General features: G+C 35.5%; 1 protein-coding gene and 1 long non-coding RNA gene across 3 annotated transcripts; one reads left to right on the plus strand and one right to left on the minus strand.

Annotated features, from left to right (window-relative positions):
• On the minus strand, positions 1–6,116 carry LOC109546563 (histone-lysine N-methyltransferase PRDM9). Its single transcript, XM_019917560.2, has 12 exons — positions 5,935–6,116; positions 5,315–5,872; positions 4,213–4,488; positions 3,889–4,156; positions 3,619–3,834; positions 3,469–3,563; positions 3,023–3,414; positions 2,853–2,967; positions 2,724–2,798; positions 2,481–2,661; positions 1,470–1,744; positions 1–526 (listed from the first exon to the last, which is right to left on the minus strand). Exons 2-12 carry the CDS (start codon positions 5,870–5,872, stop codon positions 395–397), a joined length of 2,583 nt encoding a protein of 860 aa, XP_019773119.1. The 5' UTR covers positions 5,935–6,116; the 3' UTR covers positions 1–394.
• A 732-nt stretch (positions 6,117–6,848) lies between these two features.
• Positions 6,849–11,141, plus strand: LOC125504460. Of its 2 annotated transcripts, XR_007281504.1 has the most exons (3): positions 6,849–6,975; positions 10,620–10,721; positions 10,889–11,141. It is a non-coding gene; the product is annotated as an uncharacterized LOC125504460 (long non-coding RNA). The 2 variants fall into 2 exon arrangements; XR_007281503.1 differs by lacking the exon at positions 10,620–10,721.
• Positions 11,142–16,981: the final 5,840 nt, after the last annotated feature.

Consider the following 16,981-nt stretch of genomic DNA (forward strand, 5'->3'; position numbering starts at 1 on the left):
TCTAAATCCTATTTTTATTTCATTACACTTTACATACCGAAAATTACATAATTTGCGAGTGTATGTTGAGAGGGTGTACTTGAAATTAATTTAAACTTGGACAAACTATATTTTTGCGCAATTTTCAATGGCGACTCACTGGACCAGAATCATATAGATGCCATTGTCGACTAGCTTGCGTTTAAAAACGAATTTAAGTAAGTTTTATTCAATTATGTGGCTCTAGAGCTGCGAATGTTTCATCAGATCAGCATTTCAAGAACGCCCTGCTCATCGATTTTTGGATATATCCACACATTTGCCTCTTCCAATCGAAAGCAAAATACCTATGGATTAATACGTGTACAGTCAGTACAAGCCAAGAAAATCACTAATGTGGAATAGCGAACTTATTTTAGAATAATGTCATGCAGTTTTGTAAAGGAGGCGGATATTCAGCGCCCTGGCCGGACGCTTGAATTTGTTGCGAAGATTGAACGGCAGCCATTGCCATCGAAACAGGGGTGGTTGAGGGATGATATGGTACCTAAAAGTACATATTATTACATGTATATCGACGCCCAGAGCTGCTAGAATAATTCATTTAGTTTGCTCTTGCTAGCCAACGATACGAAGCAGGGGATTCTTTTGAAAAAAAAAACACTTTTTCGGACATAATTAACATTTTTAAACCGCCCCGATGCTCTACAAATTCAACCAAAATGCTTTAGATACCCACATTTACAGTTACGTGCAAAAATTATCACGGCAAATCAGATGTCGAGAGTCGTCGGAAAAAAATGAGTCCAGTTCCAAAAAATTATCCCAAGATTCACCGAGAGACACTTCACGATAAACATGTTTTTCCTTCTTCTGGACCTTCCTCATCATGCGATGCGATTCGAACGCGATTTTTTTGTTTAGTTTTTTTCAATTTGCGTTTTAATTTTTTGTACATGGGAAGAAAACTCTAATAAGATAAATTGGAATTAGAAATAATTTTTTTAACCCCGCGCGTTTTGTTATAAAACCTTTTTGAATATAATTTACATATGCAGTGACACAGTTCTCTTCCATACAGCACATGTCGCGAATTAGATTTTACAATATTTCAAAATTCAAGCGAAAAACGGAAATATTGCATGAAATAAATCGACGCTTCAAGGCGTCAACAAATGTTCTCTATTCGGTAAGTTTCAAGCTATTGAGGATTGGAGATTTACAAACAGAACTTAAATTCTTCCAAGCAGCCAATAATTTGATTTTTTGGATGAAACTTCCGGAAAATGTATCTATAGCTCGCACTTTTCACACAAAAATTCAAGCGTTTAGTCACAATCAAAGAGAAGCTAAAATAATTTTGAAACTTTTGCACTTTCGTTGTTTTTAATTGGCGCCTGTTCCTTCTTCCCTAGCTCTTCTACAACTGTGCCGTGTCCAATTTGTAAGCTTTTATCACAAAAATGTTTATTTGAATATAAAAATCATACCGTAGTATTATGATGAAATCTGGGATCTAGCATCATTGCAGCTGCAACAGCAGCGGCTGTAGATGTAGCTGTAGAATGATTTGATCTAGACAGCATCACGTGGCCGTTGTTGTGGCTGCCATTTGATGCAGCTGATCTTTGCGAATGACTAGCAACCGCTGCGGCTGCTGAAGTGGCCAGCAGCTGATTGTGAATGTTGTGGGCATGGGTATGGGCGTGATGAAACTCTGCAGCATGATCGGCGAAATGATGGGGATAAGCTGCAGCATTGATAGCTGAAAAGTAGCGAAAATTATTTCGTTGGTTGAGAATTAATAGAGTATAAAATAGTTTATTTTTTGCCATCAGGTGCACTTGACTCAAAAGTGCCACCGATGGCATAATATGTAGCTGTTGAAAAATCTAAGTAGCGGCCAGATTTTAGTAAAACTCCCTGATTTATTTAAGGTGGGTCGAGATAGGTCGCAAGCCCTTTACCGCGTATAAATCGCGTTCTGAGATGGAAAATATACTTAGTGTGGCCCTTATGGCAAATGCGGTGGTTTATCCTTTCTGATCACTGCAAGTTTTTAATTCGGAATGCATTTTTATTTTTCATTGTGTGTGTTGAAGTGTAGTGTAAACTTTTTGAGCTTTCATGAGCAGAAAATGGTAAAAAAAGAAAACTGGTGATTTCTAATCTATAAATCCCTTATCTTGAACTGATTTCAGTTTTTCAGCTTTAATGCATTCTTCAGATTTCTAATTTCCAAGAACAACACATTGGACAAATTTCCTGCTGTACTAACGACATTTTCTTCTTTGTTTCCAGATGGGCCAATGCTTTCGGTAAGTTTGTTTTCAAGAAGTATAATGTGCGAGTTTTCATTGCGAATGGCACGTAAATATGCATCAGATCACCATTCTATTCGCTAGACTCGTCATTCCATACCTTAAGACACTTTAGTCTACATTCTGGTCCATTTTCACCATTGAAACCTTTTGAAGAAATAAAGGGCAATTGATTCTTACCTGCCGTGGGCGTAGTATGATTCTGATGGTGCATAATTAGCTCCTGAATTTCTGGACCGGCAATTGATTGACTCACATTGCTCGCATTAGTTGCTGTGCTACTGCTTTGAGTAAAATTGACCGAGTTGCTAAGGTTTGTTGTGTTGGCCGAAGTTGAGACTGGAGAGTTATCCTGATTGTTCTAAAAAAGCCAAAAAGCACATTAAGTTCAAGCCGTCTAATACAATGCGTTTCGAAATTTACCTGGGACTTGGACCTCCCAGAAGAAGTTGACGATGAAGCAGTTCCATTTCTCAAGGGCCTCGCTTTGTAAGGGACCTAAGAATGTACATTCACCGACAAAGTTGAACTATACTTCTCGATAAACAATACCTTAGCTGAGGCATTCTCCCCATGGTGTCTAGTGAAGTGCTCCTTTAGCTTATCTCTTCTCGAACTGGCATAATCGCAGCTCGAACACTTAAAAGGCTTTTCCTCCAAATGTATCCTAAAAAAACATGATCTGGTGTAGCAAATTGAGCAACATTGGCAATATATATCACCTCTCATGTCGTACAAGGTGAGACTTCTCCATAAATCCTCGTCCACATACTGAGCAGGCATGCGGCCGAGCCCCTCCAACATTCGTACCTCCATTATGCGTTTTGGAGTGGATTGCCAACTGATTCTTCTTTGATGAAGTGTATTTACAGTGCGGATATGAACACCGGAACACTTCACCTGAATGGATTCGTTTGTGCGCCACCATATGGCTAAGAAATTTGGTATGGAATCCGCACGAATCACAAGTCAAATTCTTTTCATTTGAGTGCGTGAGAAGATGCGCTTCCAGGTTCTGTTTGTATCTGAAGGATTTGAAGCAATGCTCACATTTGTAGGTTTTTTCTGGAGTGTGGATTTTCATGTGGGAGACATAGTTGTGCTTTTGGCGGCACTAAAATTAAAACAGATTAAAACGCTGCATTTTAATAGGCTGGTTTGCGCAAACCTTAAAGGAACAGAAGGTGCACTGATAGATGGATTCATCTAAATGTTGAGCTCTATGGGTAATCAGTTTTGAAATTTGATCCGTATTGTACTCGCCTAAAAAAGGAAATAATGAAAAACATTCACGGAATTACAGGAAATTAATGCTCACAATAGTCGCATTTGAATGGTGGTCCGTTAAAGTGCGTTTTCATGTGGTTCAAATAATCCCCATGATACTGGCAAACAAACGAACAAATCCCGCATTTGTAAGTTACATCCTTTGCGTGACTTAATGCGAGATGTTGCTCCAGCAGTAAACTATCATTGATGGTGGCAAAACATATCGGGCATTTGATGCCCACTTTTTCATCGTTGTCTTCATTGCCTAAAAGTTCTTTCGTCTTCAATGTGTTAAATTGGTGTATAATTGGAGAAAAACCTTCAGTCTCTTCCTTCTCATTTTCGCTAAGAGAAATTCGTTGTTTTCTGCAAGTGAGCATTTTCAGGGCCGCCATCCTCAAGCTCGGTTTTAAACCAAACAGCATCAACTTTTTCAAAATCAGTCTTTTTTGGTCTCTTAATTTAGCTTTCACTTTCACTGAGTTCAACACATTCTGAGACGAATTATTATCCATCCGTTCAGTAATCACTATTTTCTCTGGTCGAATGTTTTCTTGGTCCTGACTTTTCGAGTCACTAAGTATCAACTAAATTGCAACAAAATATTAAGAAAAACGACATTTTGGAAAACCGGTCTACTCACTTGTCCGTATTTTGCTTGCAACACTTCGTATCGCGTTTTAAAGCTGGATAACGTCCAACTATTCTGCGCTAAATAATCTAAAAACCTGAACAAACAAATCTCACTTTTGCTATACAGAATACTCGTGTCTAGATGCTTGAAAACCTCAGCCGGTTCTAGATTGTTAGTATAGAAACATCTAACGAGCTTATCAAAGTATTTTTCTCTCCTATCTAGGTCCAACAGGACCCATTTTGAGAGAACTGTTAGGGCTTTCTGGGTTGTTAGAATAAAGTTCTAAAATATTAATTAGCTTGGTTAGTAAGCGGAATGATGAAAAATATACTTAGTCAGGAAATATACAGGGTGGTTTGGGGTGGTTCTATTCGGAAAATGCTTTTCTATCGATAGTGTTGAAGTTTTAATTAAAAGAACATTTAATAGCATTGGGAAATAGACATATTCTTTCAGTGATTATCTGGAAATTAGTCATTTTTTAAGTTTCTGCTCAAATTGGAAAGGAACAAAATTGTTGACTAGAAGAATTAAAATGTTATTAATTGTTTATTTACGAAACAAAGTTCCGAACGCCTGAAGCAATATTAGACTGAAATTTCACAGTAAAAATTACTGGCGTACAATTGTCTAATTTTTTCGCTTCTCGTTTTCACAAAACTTCCATTGTTGTTAATTGCCTAAGCATATAAAATCATTAAAATTATTCAACCGATTTCCACTATTTTAATAAATTCATTTTTTTCGAATAAAAGTTCAACACGCTGCAGTTCACAAACAAATGGCTTCTGAAATATTTTTATAATTAGAAGAAAATTCAAATCTACTTGTAATAGATCGTCTAGAAATACAAATAATGTTTGCGTATTAAAGAGAGTGAAAGTAGAGAAAAACATCTAAGATGTTAGGCACAAAATAAACGCAATTGGAAAAGTATAATAACCACACCGGGAAAAAGCGGAATAAATAAATAAAAACAAGCATAAATTAACAATAAATTGGCAGATACATATTTATTAGCAGCAGCAATGTGGATCCAAAAAGTTTGGGTGCTAATTCTTAATGTTATCCGTGCACATAAAAATAAAACAAGCATGCCATAAATTACCTTGTTTCTAAAAAAGTCCTGTAGCTCCTTAGAACTGAGCCGGCCAATTTCGTCTCCTTCGCAAATATTATCTATATGACTACCTATCCAATTTTCAACAATATTTCCTAAATGCTTCAGCTTGAACCTCTGAGTTAAAAAATAGGTAAACAGACAATTATCTAAGCTTAATTTAGTCCCTAGAAATTCTATACAGTACTCAATTACTTTGGTTAATATAAAATGGTCTGCGAGTTTAAGGAGTTCCTCTACATTGGAGTGTTTTACGGTAATTTCTCCTGTATACATAAAGCTTAAAACATGATTAAATATTTCGCTATCTAAACAGTTTACAGTAAGCTGTTCTTTAACTACTTTATGATGCTTTAAAATGGAATCGAAATAAGGTGAACTACAAGCTAAAACGTTGCGATGGGCCTTCAGAATTTTGTTATTTACATACAGGGTTACATCACAAAATCTGTTCATTCTCTTTTGCTCATAGAGCTTGTGGAACATTGTGGACGACAATTCCGAGCAGTGGAACGTCATTGATCGATTATCTTCCATAATAATCATCTAAAATGGTTCAAAACAAAAACTTAAAAATTCCTCATAAAAAACTAAAGTAATTGTTACACCTTGATGTTTTCAGAACAGATCAATGTAGAGCTGTTAAATGCAAACTAGGAACCTTTCATCCCAAAGCTTTCTAGTCGCATGTTTGGTTGCTACAGTTGATTAAATGTTTCCCATTTTATTGTTTACTGATTTAACCAGGATGTTTAAATAAATAAACAATTCTTTAGATGTCACTGTCAAGATCAGCTGAATTAATCATTGTCAAATTTAAATTCAGAGCGAGCTGAAGGTAGTAAAGATGAACAGGCAACCAGTCAAACCGAATAAATTAGAAAATGCCTCGCATTATTTTACTAATTGAACACCTGCTACAGAATCCAACATTTTTCGAATAAACAAGTACCTGCTAAATATTGTACTTTCAATTTCAGTCTTTTCATTATGAAATGTCAGTAACGTTTTTTTCTGAACTATGAAAATCCAACTCAGTTTTTGCATTACCACAACAAAAAGGGCTGATGATTACCCACATATGAACAAACTATCAAATAGAGGCTGACAATGTGCATTAGCAGCTAGTAAAAGAGCAAATATTACAGATTCAATCATGAGAAATCAGGGAGTAGGTATGCAGCCAGCAATACTTGACACGTAAAACAAACATTTTTTGCTTGATGTTTTGCTTTAATATCATTGTAATCTAATTTAGAATTTTCCTTATAGTTCAACGTTTCTCCACTAACAAACCATGCAAATACGTAATAAACCTGCAGAAAAAAGCCAAGCACTGCAATTAAAACACCAGCATAGTTTGAAATCTTCCAGATAACCTCAAAATGTCAAAGCCACAGGCTATGAATGAACCTTCTTTATGAATGGGAAGCATTTGACCAATAGGAAGAGGGGTGTCCTGAGGAATGCGGTACTACGTGGGATTTCCATAAATACGGGAGTAAAAATTCTTTAAATTTTTGTCAATGTTGAGCCGTTGCGATTTTTTAAATTCTTTTCGTTCTTGTCTGCATATTGAAAAATGAATGTTGTTTGAATGTTGTTGGTTCATTTGAAGGAACTTCATAGACTCTGAGTTGGTGTTTGGGGTGAGTATTGCCACTTTCTAAACGTTTTTGAGTTGTATTTTCTGGTAAACTTTCATTAATTCATTCATTCTCATTAATTGTGTCAGATTAGGTATTTCGAGTATTTTAGTAGGTCAACCGGTTAGCAGACGGTAGCTTGTGGTCCTCAAACCACGTGTTTCTTAATAGCTTTTTTGTGTAAGCTTAAATAATATATCAATCAGGTCTTAAGTAGGTATTTTGGCAGTATACCACCGCTGAGCTTTCTAGCACAGCTTATATATCATATATGATATGCTATTTAAGCTGTGATTCTAGCTTTGCACACGACCGTCCAAAATACCTGCTTAAGGGAAACCTTTTTTCTTCTTCTCGTTATTAAATTTAAATCTCTGTAAACCGCAAAATAATTSTYATTATAAGTCGTTGCYTTAATTAAATARTKCTCATTAAAGATKACTTTTATTTTTATCCGTGTGTGAAATTTGTCGTGCAGCAATTTCCGGTTCTTTCTTTTGAGCCCTTGGCSGTTGTTGTGCCCTCAAAGGTAACCTTTGGATATTTCTCTGTCTTCGTTRCTTTCCCCATGTATGGCATCGGAATTTTAAAAGTTGAGTAGCCTYAAAAATKGAGTTTGTCGAGCAACCTTTTTGAAGCATTCTACAGAACAAAGACCGTTCTTTGTTTGCTCGTAGGTTGGTTTTTGTGTAAATTTTGTCTTCAATGTAACTCTCTTCTGTACTTCTGTATCGGCGCTCACAAACTCTAGTAGCGCCTAAGGGGAGGTCTGTGGACGTTGTTTCTGGTATAATTCTTTCAAAAGTCCGTGCTTTGTTTGGCTCTTGGGAGGCTTTTGTGATCTACAATTTTTYCGCAAATTTTGGTACYTTTTYCCAATTTATTACATGCGAATTGTAAGAGTTCACCCTGAAAGTAAAGCCAGCGGAGGATTTCTGCCAGTGACACTTTAATAATRAATTTCTTGTTCTTTTCTGCCCTTAAGGCGGTTTTTCAAACTTCATTTTAATGCAAAATRTCGGTTCTTTTTTTGTTCCTTATGTAGTTTTTATGCCTCGAAAGGACAAATTATTGAKATTTTTWAAAGTCATTATGGTRATATTTCCCATTTTTTGCGTGCGAATTTTAGTGACGCCAAACATTCCTGCGTTCCGAAAGATTTCTTCTAGTAGCATTTAAAAAAGCAAAATCCGKTGTTTTTTTCCGGTTTTAGTGSCCCTAAAGAGCAAACTTTGACAATTTTGAAAAATTGCAAAACCGGGGCTTGCGGAAATTTCGCATGCMAAAAGTTGAATTTTAAAACTATAGTCTACGACRAAASTAAGGGCGAATTTTGTCGATCTTTTAAAMATTTTCARWGTGMYGCYYCATGTTTTGCATGCAAATTTCCAAAATTTWGTGGCGTCAAAAGTGGAAATTTTGKRGRCTTTCTTCTAGTAGCATTTTAGCAAAATMWGTTSTTTCTTTGCGCTTCGGRCGRTTTCAGTGCCTTTAAAGAGCGAATTTTGGMAATTTGTWAAWRAWWTTTGTKRYAACTTTTCCRATCTTMTCCWTGCACAWTYTCAAAGTTAAGTGGCGCCGAAAGCGGGATTYGCGAAAAATTCGCATGCTAAAAGTTTTATATTCGATAAAAAACAATTAAGTCAGATTCTGTTTGTACGGTTTGTACTTTTTAAYATTTAGTAYTATTCAATTAAATTACAACGATATTAAACATGAGAGTAAATGGCTGCCTGCTATCTGGTGTTCTGAATAAATCKGTAATATTTGCTCTTTTAATGGATGCTTTCTAAAAACGCTCAAMAGTCTTTTTCTGTGCATCTTTTTCAAACAATGAAAGAACATTTTTATGTTTTAAATCAGTTACAATATTAACCAATTTCTACAAATCTATTAAAAATTCATACTTATTTATCAATGACSTTTCGAAAGTACATCAATRCAATTTAAGTTTGACTTTRGAAAAATTCAGAAAATTTCAGGTTTTCTTTATCCGTACCTATACCCAAAATTGTAAATTTTCTGRAAGGAGTTTAAATGCTCCCGTTGGGCGTATTTTCCTAACCGGTGATGYTATTTTAGTGATAAATCAGTGKTTGCGACCTTTTGTASAAAAAYATTTTCCAATTTTTTTCTTATTTSTCGGCGTTMGGTTTATAATTAAAGTAAGTATAMAAATTAAGAGCAGGCAKGCTGACAAAAACTCAATATGTTTTCCATATATTTCCGTACTGGAAAAATATACAGGTAAAATGTGTACGTTACATTTTTGACTGATGCWGAAAAAATATTCCAAAAGGTCCAATATAAAAAAACAACATYAAAAGGAGGCAACAAGAAGCAACCAGCAGCAAGGCAGAAAGTTTTTCTAACAGAAAAATGACTGGCTCAGTCTATGCCTGACATATTATCTTCTATAAATCATTTCTACCGAACACTTTTTTCATACAGATAATTTGTTTTCCTATAAAACACTGGTTTTCTCCTTTGATTAAAAAGTGGCAAATTTCTTCTTTTCCCGGAAATGTTGACCAGTTAATACTAATTATTCCAGATGTTTTTCGCATACCAGATCCATCTCTTTTTGCCCTCAAAGCATTTTCTAATGTTTTGTCAGACCAATTCATTAAGTTTCTGCTCCCCAATATGCTTATTTAGATTTTATCTATAAAATGTAAGGAAATCGGCTCCATATTTTTTACGCCCTGCATAGCAACATCTAAATGTAAATGAATCGTATTACTATTATAAAGTACCACGTATTGTACACCTATGAGTGTTGATTTTTAGTAGAAATAAATCTGCACAGTCAGCTTGTCTGCCATTGCTGGTTTCAATAAGGAATGAATAGTTGAATTTAGTATTCTACTCTTGTCGACAGGCATAATAACCAACTTGCATTTTTGCTAAACTATTAGAACGCATATGTGGTAGTTCTGCTTCGCGTTCAATTACATTTCTAATGAAAGTCTCTTCTAATGAAACTCCTAAATGTCTACTGCGCAAAGAACATACGTCTTGGTGCAGAAAAGTATGCATTGGGCACAGCAAATTCCTCACTGTAATCAGCCGAGAAGAATTGAAGATTTTAAATATGTAGGTCTTCTTCAAACTATTACTCGATTCCGAGTTCCTTCCGAAGATGATGGAAAATCAGCCCTAAGCCTTTCAATGGCTTCCATACCTGGTTTTAGTGCCGTTAATCTCAAGTGGTCCTCATTGTTGTTTATGAATTGTGAAATATAGTAGTTCCACTCGTTTATTATGCCGAAGATTTAAAGACTTGAAGAGCACAATTTGAAAACTAACCACAAATGCGGCGGTATAACGTATTTTCTAGCAGGTTTCCTAATGCTTATTTTGCAACGTTTGGCCATATAAATAGTTTGTCAAATGAACATAAAAGGACTTTAAAATATTGGTGTCGGTAGTTCTTGAAAAGTTCCCTTGGCGTTCATCCATGCGGTTGTCTTATTGCTGTACTCTATACCTACATTATTATTCTGTTATCTTTAAGAGGTAATTAATCAGATTTTTTAAATGGAGCCTGATTGTGCATGGGTGTGCATCACACTTTTTTGTTATTATTTTTTTTGACTGCAAATGCGAAAGCCTCCGTGGGTACTTGTAATATGTGGTCTTAATAGATGGGCGGGTTGCGGGCGCTAAGTGATCATCTGTTACAATCATTTTGAAGCACCGCCCGCCGCTGATGATGATGATGACGTGCTTTGTTTCAATTCACAAAGGTACGGAAAAAATTAGAGCAAGAACCGACACTTAGAAGATGAGTGCTTGTAATTAGCGCTCTTACAGCTTCAATGCTTTATTAAAATGCTTACATTTACTCATAGAATGTTTCGATTCTTCTAAATATCTGCACAAATAAATCTACAATACACGATTTGTTTTGTAGGCAATATGGGTACAATATAAATGGCGTTGGACGATGTTTTACCTAATTTATTTATCGAAGCTGGCAAAAACTGATGAGTTAGCTATCGGCGAGCCAAAATCGACTTTAGAATTTTCCAACAAAAGGCAGTTGTGGCCGAAAAAGGCATTGAAACACTTACTCATGTCTCAATGCCGAGAAAAACATGAGCACGTGCCCATATACACAAAGATTTGGCAAGGATCTCTATGAATAAAACATTTGTCGAATTAAAGACGATCTTGTTTTTATCCTTTTCCGATCCACGTGCTATTGCGGTCCCCATTTGTGCCCAACAAGATCGTTCTAATAAAAACATGCCCAATTTTGAGCAGTTGCTTTACATTTCTTTACAATGCCATAGTTATTTTTATTTAGGAATTCTGCTAAGCAGCCTGCCTGCTCTGAATTACTTTCATAAATTACGTTAATGCGACTTAAAAGTTATAGAACAAGGCTGAAGCTTACAGTTCAAACTAGGAACAACGCTCAAAATTCAAAAAAGTTCTTCTCTTTGAAACGTAACTTCCCTTTCTGCTAACTGCTAAATGAACAGGTCAATTTCTAGATTTTTCGGGCTTTTAGGCCGATTTTTTTTATTTTTTTCAAACTCACGAGTTTGCTGCATCTTCAAAAATGTTTTCGCTACAAAGCTTGCGCTCCTGAATGCTCCATCACAGCATATTTTTTGATAGAAAAGTAATTTTTCGCACCGACGCTGTGCTTAAATTTACCTTTAAGAATTTTTAGTTGAAAATAAAACGTGACTTCAAAATGTAGAGTTACAAGTCTTCTAATCATTAGCTTTGTAAGTTCAAATGGTATGCAAAGAAAATTGAAATCCATATTTGGAAATAGCAGGATGATTAATGTGTTTAAAAGGAAAAAGACCGTGTATGAAGACTAAAATTAGTTGGAGCAAAAAGTGGCTTAGACAAAAGGAAAAATAAAATCCATATTTAAAAATAGTAAGATGATTAATTATGCGTTTGAAAAGGAAAATGCCGCGTCCACAGACTGAAATTAGTTAGAGCAAAAAGTGTTTTTAATGTTTTGTGTTTAAGCAGCAGAATTAATAATCAGTTATTAATCGGTAAAACAAATCGAACAAAAGAGCCCTTTACTGTAATTGCAAATTTGTCTTAGTTTAACGCATTTTAACGGCTCAACAAAACAGACGTTAGTTACACGGGCAAATTGCGACCAATTTTGGACGTGGATAAATTCTGAATGCTGAGAGCGATTTTATTTCAATTCTGGTCGGTTAGTGTCTGTTTTTGCATCTAATTATTGCTGCAGATGAAGTTTCTATAGGGTGGCTGGAAAAACGATTTTGATTTTGTCTACCATCTTGTTCATTTACAGCCTTGCAAAAACCTTGTTAATCTTTTTTCTCTTAAACCGATTCTCAAAATCTAAGACTTACCTGAATGACCAAAATATGTGAAAGTAAACTTTCAGAAAACTTCCGGAATCACGTATTTCGGGAGCCATTCTGATTTGGGTAATTTTTCATGCAACCCTGTAAATCAAATTTTTGGCTTAAATTATCTATGAAGTTTCAGCTTCAACATGAGATCAATGTTGTGAAAATCTAACCACGGGCAGAAAAGTTGTCGCTGCAAGGCCAAAAAGTAGATTTTTGAGGCTACTCTGTAAAAATTCAAAAACCGTTTCTAGCTATGTGGTTTATCTTTATATTTTTGCTTATTGAGAACCAAAAAATCTGTTTATGTCCATCTAGGAGCATGCCGAAGATTTCGCATTTTTGCATTTATTCATTTGCCACTCTGAGTGATTTATCTGAGTTGATTAATTTTTACCACAACATGGACTAAGAGAACACCAATGTTGCTAAATAATGCTTCAAGCAGAAACCAAATCGCTCAAAGCAATCAGAAGTTATCTAGTTCCAAAGTAAGGGCAAATTTGACTGTTTTACGTTCATTTTGTTGAGCAGTTTATATTTCTTCGTGGGTCCTTGCTAATGTAACAAAGTTGTACATGTACATTGTACATTAAAATCGGTTGAATATTATTAAGAAAATTAAAATAGAATTCAAGTCGGTAAATACTTATAATAATAAACCGAGATCAGTATATCTGATTGCGCATTGCTACTTCAGCTAAGCAAAAGACTTAAAACAAAGTATTATTATAATAAATAATAACTTGGCTTGCAAATATTTTAAGTGCCTTTGGAATAACCCACGATTTTCTCCAATTTCTCCTCTTGATAAAGCAGTTAGTAATCATGCAAATGTAAAGGAAAGTTGCCCGATTTCTATCGGCATATGATACTTAAAAGTGACTTCTCTTCGTTTCGAATTGGAGTTGGGGTTTAGCTGAGAACGCGGCACTGTTTATTAGAGTTTTTTGAACTATAGACCACGGGAATCCCTATATTGGTCATGAACTGGTCATAATCAAGTTTCCTTTAAGATTCCCATTATAATGATGAAATAGAGAAAATGAAGAAACGTGCAGAAAATACGTCGAATCTTATATTCACGGTGTTTTTTGCTAATGCAGCGCAACAATTATAAGGCCAGATGGTTCTACTGAATAGGCAGACAACAAAGAAGGAAAACATTTTTATTAAACGTCTTATTAAAATATTCTTTTCAGTTTCGTAGCGGCCAGTTTTCCTTTTCGGGACGCATTGCCGGAAAAAAATAACGCGGCCGACAACCTGCACATTTTACTCTTATTTTCTTCGGGAACAGATGTGGATCAAGTTATTTAAGCTCGTCATGTAAAATTTATACATCGCTGTTACATTTTATAAGGAGATGCTCTGGATTATTATATCCGTATACATATGGTTGCCGCTTTATATTTAGTACGCGTACGATTACAGAATCGAAAATGGGCACTTAATTATCCTCTTTGTAATAAATAAGGCGACACCAGCAATGGAAAATTTGTTTCTTATGTCTCAATATTTATGTGGCTGATTGCTCCCAAGCAAAGTTCGATTATCCTGCCTGCAATTTGCTGGATTTTTTTTGCTTTATTGGCATACCGTTTTCTTTTGTACCATTTTTGTTCAAAACGTGTGGCTCAAATCCAGATTCACTTGGATGCTATCACATTGCAATTGACATTATCGCCATACATGAACTAGAATGCACAACAGTTGCATGGAAAATTAACCCACATATATTCTCCGGTAACCGGCAAGAATAACATCGCAAAATCGTGAGACGGTTACAAAACCAGCTAGAGCTCCGTATAGAACCAAATTTGGATGGCATCGCTCCCAAAAACGGTTTTGGTCTTGCGTTTGCAAAAAGTTCGAGAGCCCGACCGAGATTTTAACTGCCCGTTGTCAAAAATAATGACCGAATTTTATTACAACGAAGGGTAGTAAAAAGTCGAATAAAAGGTAATTTTTGCGTACCAAAACTTAATTTATTGGCGAAGTAAATTTGCTGTTAAAATACATCCCAAATTCGAACGTGCAGAATGCAGAGTGATGTATTTATATATTTCGAGGAATTCGAGCTACTTTGATGATTCAGGAAGTCAATACTTGTCCGAGAGTTATATTGCGAAAGATCGGATTCCTCACAAATTTATTCAACAGGAATTCGCTAGATAATATTTCCCTCATTGTATTGTTCTTATGCAGTAAAAGTCTCTAAACTGTTCTATCGTGAGTGTTTTTAAGCCTGTTCCACGTGCTGCGTTCAGCTTAGTGTCTTTTTCTAAATTAAATAAAAATCACGCATATTCTTACGAATGAAAAGTTATAATAACACATTCATCTATATGTTTAAAACCAGCACTAAGTGTGATAGAAACATGTAAAGATTTAGACATGTGCTAATCTCAGGCACCCCCATAACCTTTGAGGCTTTGAACCTATCTGCTCTCATCAGCTGCTGGGTTGGCTCAACATTTGTCGGCTCTGCTGATGCCAAACGTTCCGTTGGTTTTCAACCAACCAATTGGAAAAATGGAATGAATATAAATAAATAAAAAGATCAGACGGAAACAATTGCGATCCCCGGAAAAAATGCTCATCTGAAAGAAGAACTACATTCTCTTTGGGGCTATGCAGTGTTTTCTCAAGTTTAAAATTTTTTTTCAAGACAATATGCGACGAAAAATCGTTTTTTGTTACTTTTCACACAATTATAACAATAAGAGCGGAATATTAACCGAAATACATCTAGCAAGCAATGCACTTTGCAGCAAAATTGCATTCTAAAATAAGTACGAAAACGAAGCGTTGCAGGCTAAAAACTCCAAAAAACTTTTCTTTTTCAAATCAAAAATATAATTGAAAAATAATTTTGTATTATGAAAAACGATTAGCGTAATCATTATTCCCACGCAACTGGCTTCATTTTTCGTCAGAATTAAACGTGTACCTTCACTAGAATATTATTGCCTAGAAATTTTAGAGCTGATATTTCTCCATTAGCCAAATCATTTTTAATTCTATTTATCTGCAGTTTTTTTGCGTTCTTGTTATTTCACGTTTCTTCGAAAAAGTTGCAGTTATTCCTGTACCGGTTCTTCTAAGGCAGTTCAAATTATGTCAGCTTTCTGTTGTTCTTTAAATTGTTCTTCTTGTATGCTGCAAAAGCGCAGCTTCCTATACCTATAATTCTACCAAAAATAATTCACTAGAAAATATGTTAGAGCACGAGCTTTCAAGCAGCAAAACTGATTGATGTAAGAAAAAAAAACGATTAAATCGCGCAAATTAGTCAAACATACTATTTTTTCACCATGCTAAAGACGTTTTTTTTAACCCTGACCGATATTTTCTCTACGAAAAAAAATACACAGGCAATTTGCTAATGGCACAAAGTTTGTAAACAACTTTCCTGCGCTGTTCTAATTAGCTCACATGTCAATCACAGAATCCTCGTTGTGGTCGATTTGCATAGAGAAAGTCAGACGTTTCTAATTTGCCAACATTCCTTGGATCCTTTTCTTGGCCATTAACCTGTAAAAAATTATGAATGACTTTTTTTAGCTTTCACTACGCAGTTGCTCGTTTTAATCCACTTAGCATGATGAGTTTCACTTTCGTTCAAGAAACAGAAGTAAACATTTCATTTCGCTTTCTACTAGACGTAAAATACGCATCAGTGTCGTTAGAGAGCAAGTTTGCCGCCTCTAATGATCTTGTTTAATAAAATGCATCGCTTTCGTAACTGAATCAAACGCGTTGAGTCCAAATACAACTAAAGGTCGAATATCTTTCGAGCATCCTCTAAGGTGGTAAGAGGTTATCACCTCTGGTTGGGCTAATTGCACTGTTCGGTGATGGAGTTTAGAATGTCGGCCTCAACTTCTATTAAATTTTGATTATAGGGAGAGACGCGTCCTTAAACAAAGAGTTTAGAGTCGATAGCCTCCGAGTCCATCTATTGTTGAGATGACCCATTTCAGTTAACTTTATGGGACTATTTTACAGGGTGGACCAGTGCTTTTATGAACATGATCTTCGTTACTGGACTTCATTATCGAATCGAGTATTCCCTTTCTGACTTTTCATCATTTTCAGCTTACCCTTTGGTCGTTGTTAAATTTTTTCGTCATTCAAATATTGAGCAAGTTAACTCAATTTCCTTGCTTCTAGTGCGCTTCTTTGGTTGGCTACAATTCAGAAAAACAGGCAGCTAGAGCCCTTTTGGCATTGATTTCCGCTTTACCGTTTAATCTGTTTTTCGTGCTGGTTTCTCTCCTTCAAGCATTCCCCCTGTACATTGAAGCTAGTTGGGTCAGATGAGTGAAAAAACCAAGAAACCTTGGCCTGTTTTCTGGAGGCCATTGGCCCGCATATATTCAAAAGAACTGGAGATGCTCGGCAATATGGGCGTTATATGTTACATTATTACATGGGTAACATACAGGGTATAAGAACGAACTGGAAATTATTTTTTGTTACCATTCTTAATTAAATCTTAATTAAATCCGAGTGCTGGAGCCAATTAAAACAATACAAGATTTAGCAGCTAATCCTGCACATTCTATTGAAGTAACTAACACATTATGACAAATTAATATTGCCCTCATTTGGAATCGTCTCATTTTTCTCCATATAATGATGTT

The sequence above is a fragment of the Dendroctonus ponderosae genome, unplaced genomic scaffold (assembly GCF_020466585.1).
Source record: "Dendroctonus ponderosae isolate FM_Combo_2020 unplaced genomic scaffold, Dpon_F_20191213v2 Dpon_F_20191213_5, whole genome shotgun sequence".
NCBI classification, from domain to species: domain Eukaryota; kingdom Metazoa; phylum Arthropoda; class Insecta; order Coleoptera; family Curculionidae; genus Dendroctonus; species Dendroctonus ponderosae.

Coding starts and splice junctions, on each gene's coding strand:
- LOC109546563 (XM_019917560.2), bottom strand. CDS start 5,872: ATGATTATTATGGAAGATAATCGATCAATGACGTTCCACTGCTCGGAA. Junction 4,157..4,212: donor TGCAAGCAAAATACGGACAA/GTGAGTAGACCG, acceptor GTTGCAATTTAG/TTGATACTTAGTGACTCGAA. Junction 3,835..3,888: donor TGAGAAGGAAGAGACTGAAG/GTTTTTCTCCAA, acceptor AAGAACTTTTAG/GCAATGAAGACAACGATGAA.